Source organism: Misgurnus anguillicaudatus, chromosome 20 (genome assembly GCF_027580225.2).
Source record: "Misgurnus anguillicaudatus chromosome 20, ASM2758022v2, whole genome shotgun sequence".
Taxonomy (NCBI): Eukaryota; Metazoa; Chordata; class Actinopteri; order Cypriniformes; family Cobitidae; genus Misgurnus; species Misgurnus anguillicaudatus.
Window position 1 is genome coordinate 34,571,389 of NC_073356.2, and position 12,886 is coordinate 34,584,274.

At 36.0% G+C, this 12,886-nt stretch overlaps 1 protein-coding gene across 5 annotated transcripts in view; it reads left to right on the forward strand.

Moving 5' to 3' along the window:
• LOC129455480 (uncharacterized) overlaps positions 1-12,886 on the forward strand; it is a 54,506-nt gene that overhangs the window by 968 nt on the left and 40,652 nt on the right. For 4 of the 5 annotated variants that reach the window (XM_073858584.1, XM_073858583.1, XM_073858586.1 and 1 more), the window contains exons 3-6: positions 2,173-2,214; positions 2,490-2,616; positions 2,983-3,138; positions 9,251-9,336. In XM_073858584.1, the coding sequence (XP_073714685.1) occupies positions 3,098-3,138; positions 9,251-9,336 (127 nt within the window). In that variant the 5' untranslated portion in view covers positions 2,173-2,214; positions 2,490-2,616; positions 2,983-3,097. The remainder of the gene's footprint in view (positions 1-2,172; positions 2,215-2,489; positions 2,617-2,982; positions 3,139-9,250; positions 9,337-12,886) is intronic. The other variant, XM_055220214.2, reaches the window with a different exon arrangement.

Genomic DNA, 12,886 nt, shown 5'->3' on the forward strand with positions numbered 1-12,886 from the left:
TAATTTACTCACCCCCATGTCAACCAAAATGTTGATGTCTTTCTTTGTTCAGTTGAGAAGAAATTAAGTTTTTTGAGGAAAACATTTCAGGTTTTTTCTTAACTTAATAGACTGCATTGGACCTCAACAGTTTACAGTTTCAGTGCAGTTTAAAATTGCAGTTTCAATGCAGGTTCAAAGGGCTCTTAAGTATCCCAAACGAGGCATAAGGGTCTTATCTAGTGAAACGAGTCATTTTCAGCAAGAAAAATATAAAAATATGCACTTTTAAACCATATCTTCTTGTCTTGCACTAGCCGTGTGATGCGCCAACCCGACCTCACGTAATGCGTAAGCCTAAGGGTTTCACGATTTCGATTTATATTGAAATTAAGTCACAACCTCGAATTTCGAATAAAAAAATGGAATCCTCAATGCTGCCACGCCCCAATGTCACGTCCGGTCGGCTTGCCAAGCCATTTAAACATGACTTATTGGGGTATAGTTTCACTATCTCGTCTGACGGTAATAAAAGCGCGTTTTTAAGGTGCAAAGTACTTACAGATGTTCATCTGACAGGAAGTTTCGTTTTATCAGGTATGTGCGTGTACCATATTTTTCCACTGGCAGCACGACTTACATGGCAGGGCATCTCTGGGTTCAAGGTCAGATATTATATTTAGTAAAAGTCTAGTCTAAAAATTGCATAGCAACCTGTTCTTTCAAAAAGAAAAAGGAAAAATCGAGAATCGAATCGAACGTGACCTTAGAATCGAAAATGTAACCGAATCAAGGATTTGGAGAATCGTGACACCCCTAGTAAGCACTAAGTAAGTGGAATATTACTTTAACTCAGTATTACAGATTTTTCAAATACAGTAACTTTTTTAATGATATGTTACGTAAAGCGTTCGTCTTATGTAAGCGGTTATAATGTTTAGGTCTACACAACAGCACGTAACATTTGATAATTATATACAGTACTATGGTTGTGGGCGCACAGTCAACTTGCTCTTGAGTAGCCTACTCACGCAACGGCTTGGCAGGGTTGCCAGATTTGTGTAACAATCAAACCTATCCCAATGACCATTCCCAAAATACCAAAACTGTCTGTTAACTGTTAACATTCATAAATAAACTAGTATTATCTAAATATTGACGAAAACAAACAAAATCTTTCACATTTAACTCGCGGAAATACAATCTGTGTCAAAAATTTAAGTAATCTGATTCTGCAGGAAACTGCAGACTTGGCAACACTGCTTTACATACCGCCTTGGACCATTACAATATGGCGGACAACTTAACATATAACAGCCCATAAAATCAGCTGCTAATGACGTATTTATGTTTATATACTGCATTTATGCTCGGCACAGCAGCCCGACCAGAGAACACCATCTTGTTGTATAATGTATCCCATAATGCAATTTGCTCGGTGAGACCTTAAGTTTTCAATGTGATGTATGAACCATAAATGCAACTTTTAATGTCTTTTTAAATAATAATTCAATTAAATTGTTTGAATGGATTGACAGAAGTCAAGTGTTTAATTTCTCCACCATAATTACCACCAAAAAATGAATAGCAAAAATAATGATAATGTATGTAAATGAAAATAACAGACACACCACCTGCCATCATTAGTTTTGTTCAGGCCAACAAATATCTTTACCCCAAATTCATGCAATTGGTTAAACTAGTGTTGCTGTGTTATTACCCTTTTACAAAATGCTAGATGTTACATTGACATCATTACATGCATTCAGTCATCACATGTCTCAGTTGTCTTTTTTGTCATTGCATTACACACCAGTGTTTCACACTTGCTCTCGGTTATCAACAATAAATACCTATATGTTAACTGTTAGTAGTTTTGTTTGGTTTCCAAATAACATCTCCATGCTTTGGCATTTAGTCTTTTCAAAATGCACCTGAAAGCACATCTCCTTTTATAGTCCTATAGCGGACAAAACTCGTGTTTAATCTTTAATCCTGTGAAGAGTGAATGAAGATGCTGTTTAATTATATATCATGTAAGATGAAATGTAGATTTTGTCTGGGCCCTTTGGCGACACTTGTAAGGTATAAATTACATCATATTTGATGTAAAGGAACCATTATGTCCAACGTGCCTGTGAGCGAGGTACTTTTATAGTCCTGTTTTGATGTCATTAATATTTCTTTTCCCAGAATTCTCCTCTGATGAGAAGAAAGCTGGAAACTTTTTAAAAGGTACCGTCCCAGTGATATGAATTTCATATACTGAACCTTGAATGCAATGTAAGTCGCGTTTGATAAAAGTATACCTCAATGATTAGCGTTAGCAGCGCCAAAGTCTTGGGTTCAAGCCCAGGGAACATACACATACATACTGATCTTTTTTTACTTTGTATAAAAGCATCTACCAAGTGCATAAATGGAAATCTAAATTTTAATATGCACTGTGCAAAAAAAAACCCTTCATTTTGAATTTTGCATCTTTTCCACATATTTGTTCCCAAAATCAGCACAGAAAATGTAGACAAAAATGAATTGAAAAAATATACACTAACAGCACCTGGAGAAACTCAAATTCAACACTGTTGAAATCTCAATGGCCTACCCTTCACAAAACTTCCATCATGTAACCAATTGGTAAGCAACCCATTTATGCTTAACAATATATTTGATAATAATGCTTATTAAGCAGCTGGGATGTTTATTTCAGGTTTACTGTCCATGCATTATTTTATAACATTGTGAATGATACGACTCCCTGCAGTAGGAGACCCCATTAGCAGAATAATCGCCGCTCGACGTGTGTTATTAGCCCCTGTGCAAAAAATGAAAAAAAGGTGCTTGCAATGCCTGCGGCTCAACATCTCTCTTAAACATCGGTCGTAAAAACCCTGGCCACGCCTCTCAGAGCTCTCCAAGCCAATAGGGTGCCAGGAACAAAGCCAGGTCGCCCTTGCAAAAAACCCTTAATGTGTCCTAAAAAGTTTGGCATCTTCTGCACAGGTCGTCTTCAGGCAGAGAGGTTGGTGGGCATCGCTGAAGACAAACTGGAGGGTGACGACACATCTCAGGGCAAAGGGACCGAACTTCTCCATCCATTCAGACTCTCACATCCCCAATGAGGGACAGAAACATGGCTTCTCACCTTTGTCTGAGCAGGTAATTTTTTCTCATCTTTTCCCTATAATGGCTCATTTTATCCTCTGTTTAGTCCCTTAAGTGTTTAGTTGTTTAGGACAAAATTGAGTCTTATTTTGTGATGTTCTGCTGTTTTTGCATCAATACAGACTTTTGCAGTTAAAGATTCAGATCACCACTTATATTCCAATATTATCAAAGTTCAATATAAGCAAGCAGTATATATGCATTCTTATAGTGTATATTAATATAAGTGTTCCTCATGCATGAATTTCTGTGAAAGTTGTGTGCATGCAAACCATTTTTATGCATCTTTCTAGAAAATGTGTCCTCTTTAAAATGCAATTGTTGGATATGCAAACTTTGCACATGATATGGTTCATTTATTAGTGTAGTTTTTATTTTTAGGAAATCTTAGTTATAATAACAATAATTGTAGCTACGTGAAGATTTGTGCATGCCCAAAAAAGATTTTTTGCATGTCACAAGAAACTAGGGTAATACCAGGGTACTTTTAGGAGGCTGTCCTGTAGTTTAAAATCAGCTGTTGTCAGACTTTTTGAAGGTATCTTTGTGAAGTTGTATGCTGGAGTTATTATAACTGGAGTTTTGATAAAGCACCTTTGTAATTATAGTTTACATAACCATTGGGTAGGAACTTCCCTCAACATCTGGATGAAAAACAGATGAAACAGCAGATGCAGATGCTTAGCAAGAGATTGTCCTGCTCTGACATAAATGTGATATTTATTTAGATATTTATAGATCAATTGGTAGAGAGCATTGCATTAGCAGCACAAAAGGTCATGGGTCTGAAATGTGTAGCTTGAACATTGTAAAAACATTTTTGTAGAAATTACAGTATTACTGTCAGCTGTTTACCAGTAACTTACTGTATAATTAAATTTATGTCATTTGCAACAGTTTGTTCAAAGTTAAATGGACGTTAAACATTAACAAGTCTTTATATTTACAGAAAATAACAGCTTCATACAATGCATTCTGGATGACATGTTAATATTTAATGTTTATTTAACTTTAAACAAACTGTTGCAAGTAAATTACATAAAGTTAAATCTACAGTAAGTTACTGGCAAACAGTTGCATAATATAGCAATTTTTTACAGTGTAAGCTGAGATAGCTTCACATGATCATAATGTTGATACATCACAGCCTTAAAAAAACAATGTATGTTACCTAATAATGATGATATCACATGATAATACCATTGTTAGGATACATAGGATAATACCTCGTAATATACGGGCGGCCTGGAAGAGTTATGGAAATCTCCACATTGAATGAATTTTTAGTGATAATCAGCTCTATAACATTTGATTTGCTTTAGGGGTCTAAAACTAATCATTATTCTTGGTAGTTTTTGGTGAAAAGTGTTGGAATTCTTTCTGATAGACATATATGGATATTTACACTTGCTACAGGTATGCATGCTAATATACTTTGAACGTAATATGATAATATCATGGTTAATAGTTGTAGTTATTTGTAGTATAAGCTTCAGAGCTCATAATAAATGTTTGTCCCACTCATTTTATGGATTTATTTAGTCATTTTGACTGTTTTTGCTCTGGTGTGCCACTAAATCTCTCTATTACAATGAATCATCGGTCTGTGAATCATGAGGGCTGTGAGTGGGTGGAGATTTTGTCTCTATGCATGGATTATCTGTGATGTCATTAGGAGGAAATCCAAGATTTAGATAACCCCGCCTCCTAATCCAAGAGAGTGAGAGAGAGAGAGAGAGAGAGAGAGAGAGAGAGACTCCATATACTCTTATGTAATGAAGTATAGCATGGTACTAAATAATTACCTTAATCACATACCATGGTATTTTCATCATATTTTCACCATATTTCACCCTAAAATTTTATTTTACTTTAGTGATGTGGTGACACTTCCTAACAACTTAATATCGCTAAAGATGAGCTTCATTTTCTTTAATAGAAATTAGAGCCCGACCGATTTATCGGTTTGCCCATTTTATCGGCCGATATGAGCATGTCGCAGATATATCTGTATCAGCGTATAAGCCGCAGATATTTAGCCGGTATGAAAGTTTGTGTAATAAAAACGTTGTGCGCTACATTAAACATTAGCCTACATCAATATGTTGTCAGTCAAGCATTGTCTTATTAACGGTACATTGCTAATTAATTTGTGAGGTACATAACTTACTCTAAAGCTAATAAACAATGACTTCATAAGTTTCCCTTTTCAGTATAAGTCCATAACGTTATTCTCGTAAAACTGCCAATGAAGTAATATGTATTTTGTTCTGTTTATGTTTTGAAATTATTTATAATAAGTCAAGTTTACTGTTGTGCACTGATATCAGACTTATTTTGGATAATAAAGTTTATTGTTATATTGTTAAACACATATTACATCTTTGTCATGTCATTTTAAGTGTTTGATCACCACATTTGTGAGTGATCATTGCATTGCATTGAATTTGTTTATATACTGTACAGTATATTCTGTTAATGTATATTATAGTGTATTCTTTGTACAGTACTGTAGTATAATATACTTTAGTATAAGTGTACTGTACTATATCGTTATCGGTCTTTTTTTACTCCCTAATATCTGTATCGGCATTAGCCCAAAAAAGCATATCGGTCGGGCTCTAATAGAAATCACTTTTCTCATGATTTGGGGTTGAAAATGATTAGGATGGCACATCTACTATAAACCTGGTACCTTGTGCAAACTATGGTAATACCTTTAAAATCTGCTTTTGCCAAATAAAGGAAACTTGAAGATATGAAGTTGCATCATTAATAATAATAATTTGTAATATTTATATAGCGCTTTTTCTGCAGCACTCAAAGCGCTTTACATATAAAGGGGGGATCTTCTCAACCCCCACCAATGTGCAGCATCCACCTGGATGTGTCCTCTTTATTAACTTAAGTATTAAAGGGGACACATCATGAAAATCTGACTTTTTCATGTTAAAGTGCTATAATTGGGTCCCCAGTGCTTTTATCAACCTAGAAAATGTGAAAAAGTAAACCATTCTCTGCAAGCGTGTGAAAAAATAGGGCATTGAAATTTGGCTCGTCTTGTGATGTCAGAAGGGGACAATACCGTCCCTTAATCTGCACTGTCCGACTGCGGCACTGCCATTTAGTGCAGAGATTAACATATTTGCATTTTAAAGTAGACACACTCAAAAACGGCACATTTTTGCTCAAACCTACAAAGTGGTAATTTAACATGCTAAAATAAATTATCTATATCAGGGATGGGCAACTTTGATAAGGCCGAGGGCCAGCATTTTTCTCCTTTATACCAAGGGGGCCAGATCCACACCCACAATTTACATCATTCTTAATTTCCTGTATTAAGAAACCACAATATACAATAAACTGGTCTTTAAAGATTTTAACTATAAAACTTCTAAATCATAACTTTATTTTCAGTGGACAAGCATTTCAGATAAAACTTCTTAACTGCATTGCTTTAACATCTGTAACAAGCAAGGCACTTTTAAATTAGTATAGAGGAGTTTCTTATCCCGCCCTTAGAGAACAAAATTATTTGAAATAAATAACACATAAATTAAAAAAATATATATATCTAAAAAAATTTTAATAACAATGTATTTTACCTTTCAAATCTGAGAGCAATTCTGGCCCGAGTACGACCCGTCACCCAAACCAGTGGCATTGGTTTTAACCCGACTGGACCCGAATGTAAACTGACATGTGTGCAGTCTGCAGCCCCGGTGGCCTCGCAACAAATTTGGCGAGCTGCTCCATTTGTTTATATGACAATGACACCAAGGTAACCGCTAAAATTTACATTTAAAAATATCTGACATGTCTGTCTCAACAAAAAGAACCTATCGCCAGCCACACAATGTCACAAGCGCTCTTGCAAACAGAGGAGAGGTTTGAAAAGGACATGGACACACACATGTGAGAGTTCAGGGCTTCTCGGGTCCGTTCGGCAAAAACACATTCATTTTAAATAACCCGAGACCGGATTATTGTACCCGACCCGTGTCCGAGGCATGCGTGAAACTTTTAGACCCGAACCTGATCGGGTCTTGGGTCGGACCTCAGGTTTTCGGACTCCGTGAAGACCTCTTCTTCACATAAGCCCAAACACGGGACTATGCTTACTGTGAGGATCCGCGGGACCTAACGCCCCCTTCTGGTTAGGAGTATTTACGTCCTAATACAAAAATCATCATTTTAAAAGTATTTGATTATGTATAATATGGTCCAGCGGGTTAGAATTTACCCCGGGCCGTGTGCGGCCCTCGGGCTGCCAGTTGCCCATCCCTGATCTATATGGTATTTTGAGCTAAAACTTTACATATGTACTCTGGGGACAACAAAGATTTATTTAACATCTTAAATAAAGTCTTGTGAAATGTCCCCTTTAAAGTGTCTGGAATCAGCTTTGTTTTTTTTTGGTGTATTGATTACTATCAGCAAAACCATGATTTTCAACACTAACCATCTTTTGAAAACAATGGTTGTCAAAACCATGCGGTTACCATGGTTTTACTACAGTAACCATGTTTTTTTCCATGTTTGTACTGTAGTAAAACCATGGTTAATTTTCATAAGGGAACTCTAAAAAGCATGTTTTTTATATGCTTGACAATAGTCATATTATAAATTTTAAACACAATTGAAGTGCTGTGTGATTACAGGTACAAAATGTGTTTATGAACCATTTTAATGGTTGAAGCTTTTTTTGAGAGGGTTAGGACTGATGTAAATCAGGAGAGAGTCTGATTTGCACACCAGATGTGTTAGGAGACATGTTTGCCCATGATTTGCATATTTTCTGTCTTTTATGTCTGAAATGTCTTTGAAACCATGAAATGTCACAGTTCTGTAGTTGCAAATCTTGCTAAAAATGTCATCTACATCTTTGTCATCAGTGGTTCATTGTGGTGCAGTTTTGTTCATAAAATGACATCCAATGCCAAATTGTCTGAGAGCCGCTGATCTACTCTGCTCTGATTCACAAGCAGTCTGCCAACGAAAAACACAAGCTGTTATTTGTTGTATAATAGAACAATTGCTTGCAAACAAAGCCGTTTATAAATGTAGTGACTGAGACTAAGACTTGAGAGAACAGAGAGAAAAATGCAGACAGAAAGGATGTACAGTATGTTTGGTATGCGGCCCCCCTTTTGTAAGGTGCATCCCTTTGTGGGTCCCCCAAGAAAATGTATGGCATAAAATATTTGTAAAACTTAAAATTAAAACATATTAAATTATGTTGGTTAGCAGTCTTATTTTTCTGAGGTTTAATTACACAGAATTTATGATAAATTAATGTATTTTATAAAATATCATAAAAATGGGGCCCCTTTGGCACCATCTCAGGGCCCCCCGTTTGAGAACCACTGTGTTAGGAGTCTCATCGGAATGATTTCAACTGCATATACAGTTCAAATATTAAGCTGTGAAAAAGTGACTCTAATCCCATCTGCCACATTTTTGTAACTTCATCTGTCCAAGAAAACTCACCTCACCAAATTTAGATTTGGTCATAGGAGTATATGTGTAGGTTTCGAACAAAATGTCCATTATCCAATCATCATGCAATCTCCACGCATAATGATTGACAGGCGGAAATGTGTGGGCCACATTTATATTCAAGTCTTAAATCATCCCAGAAACAAGTGGGATTTACCATAGCACATATTTTATTGACTTGTCATGAGACATTTTGTGACATTTGTTTAGCTCACAGCTCAGCTGCCCACCGTCAATCCTAAATATAAAGATGCTACCAAAGGTTCTTCACAGCGATGCCATAGAACAACCATTTTTGAACCATACAACCAAAAATGATTCGTCTGTGACAGGATGATGTGTGTGTGTGTGTGTCTGTGTAGTTTTGTGTATTCAGGGCATACTGTGTGAAGAATGAGACATCCATCATTTCTGTAGCAGAAAATCTTCCTGTCACCTTCCAATGGCTCCCTATAAAACACACACACACACACACACACATAAGGATGTTGGACATCAGATAGGTGCCTAATTAATATCAAATTAATATCACATCTGTCTTTCATTAACATTTCTCTCTCTCTCTCTCTCTCTCTCTCTCTCTCTCTCTCTCTCTCTCTCTCAGGAGTCGGGTGTGGCTGCGGACGTCGTTTGAAGGATGCTTAACCCACATGCTTCTCTTTACGCTGCTGTGTGTACCAGCCATTGCCCGTGAGTATCTTTTCAGGAAAGGGTTTAAGTCTCTTCAGATCTTCAGATGTTACAAGAGATGTAGATTTTCCGTCAGCCATTAATGTATTTCTGATAATTATGATGTGGTAAATCGAGACCCCATATAGCGAAAAATAAATATTTTCAAATATAATTTTAAATATTTTTCAAACTAGACAAAAAATGTCTGAAAAATATAATATGAGCATTTATCTTCACGTCAAATTGAAAGAAAAACGTTGTATGTTACAAACCTGTAAACAACAGGTTTAAAAAGGTTAAAATTAAATATATTTTATTTAATTTATATAAATGCAAAATACTTAAAATTTTATATTTTATACATACTTGTAATTTTATTCGTATGCTTTATTTATTTTATACAAACCCTTTTTTGTCCAAGAAAAATATATTTTTTGCTGTATAAGTTGCAGTGGCGGCCGTGTCAAAATTTGCAGCCGTTTGTCGTCATGTCAAAATATGTGTTCGGTGCATCTTGTGCACATAGGTTACATATGTGCATCATGCATCATGTCAAAATAGTCGCAAGACACTCACTTAACACTAAACTCTGACAACACATAAGATTAAAGGTGCGGTGTGTAATTTTTAGAAGGATCTTTTGACAGAAATGCAAAATAATTTACAAAACTATATTATCAGGGGTGTATAAAGACCTTTCATAATGAACCGTTATGTGTTTATTACCTTAGAACGAGACATTTTTATCTACATACACCGACATGGAAGTCACCATTTTGTGCTGCCATTTTTCTACAGAAGCCCTTAAAGGACATTTTTTTCTTAAGTTGTCTTCGACGATGACTACCGTAACTTCACTATGTGCTTCAAAAGGCAGGGGATGAGCCGTGGACTAAGCTGTTGGTTGCAATTCGCAACCTCACCACTAGATGCCGCTAAAATTTACACACTGCACCTTTAAGCGGGTATCTGGAAACGTGAGCGTCAACAGGCACGTATTTTAACATGACGGGTGATGCACATAGGTTCACATGACACGCCGAACACAAATTTTGACATGACGAGCCACACACATGATGGGGGAAATACATGTTGTGACAAGCTTCGCATCTTGGGCCCTCGAAAAAGAAGTCACCTGAAATACATTTTGAAATATATGTTAGTATATGAAGGTTAAAACAAAATATATTTTCAAATTTAAAATAAATATATTTAATTAAGCTTTACTTTCTACATAATGTATTTAGTATACATTTAAAACTGAAATGTATTTTTTGCCGTATGGGTTACTTTGGAACAGTGGCGGTGCCAGAGGGGTGTCCAGGGTGGCACTGGACACCCTTGGCATGTCACTGGCCACCCCGTGTGCCACCCCAAATTTAATGCGCTACTTTCACTTAATCGCTGTTTATTTTCGACGTGCGGCAGCGCAAACAAACATTATGAATATTAACCCTCCCTGCGGTCGCGGCGCAAACTCTTTATTTTTCAATCACTGCACAAAGAGACTTGGATTACTCTGCTGATTTTGGACATACAGATATGATTTATACATCATTTAAAACGTTAAAGTGTCATTTTTTGTGTGTCTATAAAACTGAATGTTGTGCTTTTCACAAAATTAAGAAAATATACATAATGCGCGTTCTGTTATCTCCATCAGTGACGTCTTTTCAAAAACGCGTCAGAAAAATTACTGTAACAAATACTTTTCATACCATCAGAAGATACATGTCATGTCTACATAATGCTTGGAATCTTTAAAATGATGTGAAGTGAAGTCGTACATTGCTAATACTACATGATTTATTTTCACTGTATATGCTGGAATTGTGGTGATTGTCTTGTGGACTGAATAAAGTCTAAGATTGCCAATTCTTTTCACAACAAAACCCAGCACCATGTTTTCATTCTTGACGTGATCTTTATAGGCTACTGTATGATTGTTAATTCGACTGGATTGCCACATTGAACTTGAAAGTCAGCCAGAGCTTAAACAACTTCATGTTCGCGTCTTTTTTGCTTAAACGGACAAATGCTCATATGTCAAAATAGCTGTTTTGGTGATTTTCATACTAAACATTTGGTTACTGTACGTCTTAAACGAATAAACATTTTATTGCATTCGGTCTTAGCCTAACCTGGTAAAGTCTCTCTGTCATTAAAGTTAATTAAATATCAAAAGAAAAAAGAAAACTTTTGCACCTTCTGTATCTTCGTAAATAAAGATTAATCCAAACATCCTTTGTGTTGAGCTCTGCTATTTGAAGTAAGTTTAAGGTTTATCATGGAGTTTAGATTTCTGGATATTTTGCTTCATTAAAGGGATACTTCACAGGGTGAGAGTTCTGTCATCATTTTTACATCCTTATGTTGTTCTAAACCTGTCCAAATTTCTTTTTTCTTATGAACGCAGGAGAAGATGTTTTGATGGATGATGGTATGCACACAGCTGTTAACCATTGACTTCCATAGTAGGAATAAAAACAACATAATGGAATTCAATGGATATACCATTAATTGTGTGCTTACCATCATTTATCAAAATATCTTTTTTGTGTTTATTAAAATAAAATACAGGTTTAGAACAACATAAGGGTGAGTAAATGATGACAGAATTTTCATTTTTGGGTGAATCCCTACAGACAGTAAATCAGATGTAAGAAATACAGTAGAAAGATTTAAAATTCACCCTTATTATGTTTATCTAATGCGATAAAAAGATTCATTTATGCTTTCTTGATACATGGTTACATGTCATTTTCTTTTATGGACTATGGACCCCCTAAAGTAGTTTTGGCCACCCCCTGGCCACCCCATTAAAAAAATTCTAGTTCCGCCACTGCTTTGGAAAACACAATTGCTTTCTCATTACAAAATTGCTTTCTTGTTAGAAAATTTACTTCAAAGTGACTTCTGGTGCACTTATTAAAAGGACAGTCACCTTAGGGTAACAAATTAAATTAGTCTCTCATGGATCAAACTTACTTGCTGTTAATAAGCCAGATCTTTAACAACCGGCTAACACGACCCCTGCTTTAAATCAATGGATATTATACAGGCTTAAAACACAGCTGTGGCGGCGCAAATTCAAAATAAGTTTTTGGAGTGTCATGTGTGTTGCTTGCGTTTTCAAAATATGTGTTTGTTGCGTCATGTGATCCATGCAATGCATCATATGTTTTGTCAAAATAAGCATTTATGATAAAAGAGACGCTCACGTTTACAAAATATTTGCAAGACACTCCCTTAACAGTAAACTCTGATTACACATGCGATTATGCGAGTATCTGGCAAACACGAGCGTCTCTTTTATCATAAACCCTTTGGGCGCGTCTGCAGCAGGCACTTATTTTGACGGGACACGTGATGCACATAGGATCACTCGATGTGCAGAACACATATTTTGAAATTACGAACCACACACATGATTGGATACATACACGTTGTGACGAACTTCACATCGAGCACCCATGATAAAAGAAGTCACCGGCTACCAAGTAAGCCCCTGACACAGAAAATCTTTATATAATAAAATATTTGTTGTCCTAGTCAGAGTTTACATTAA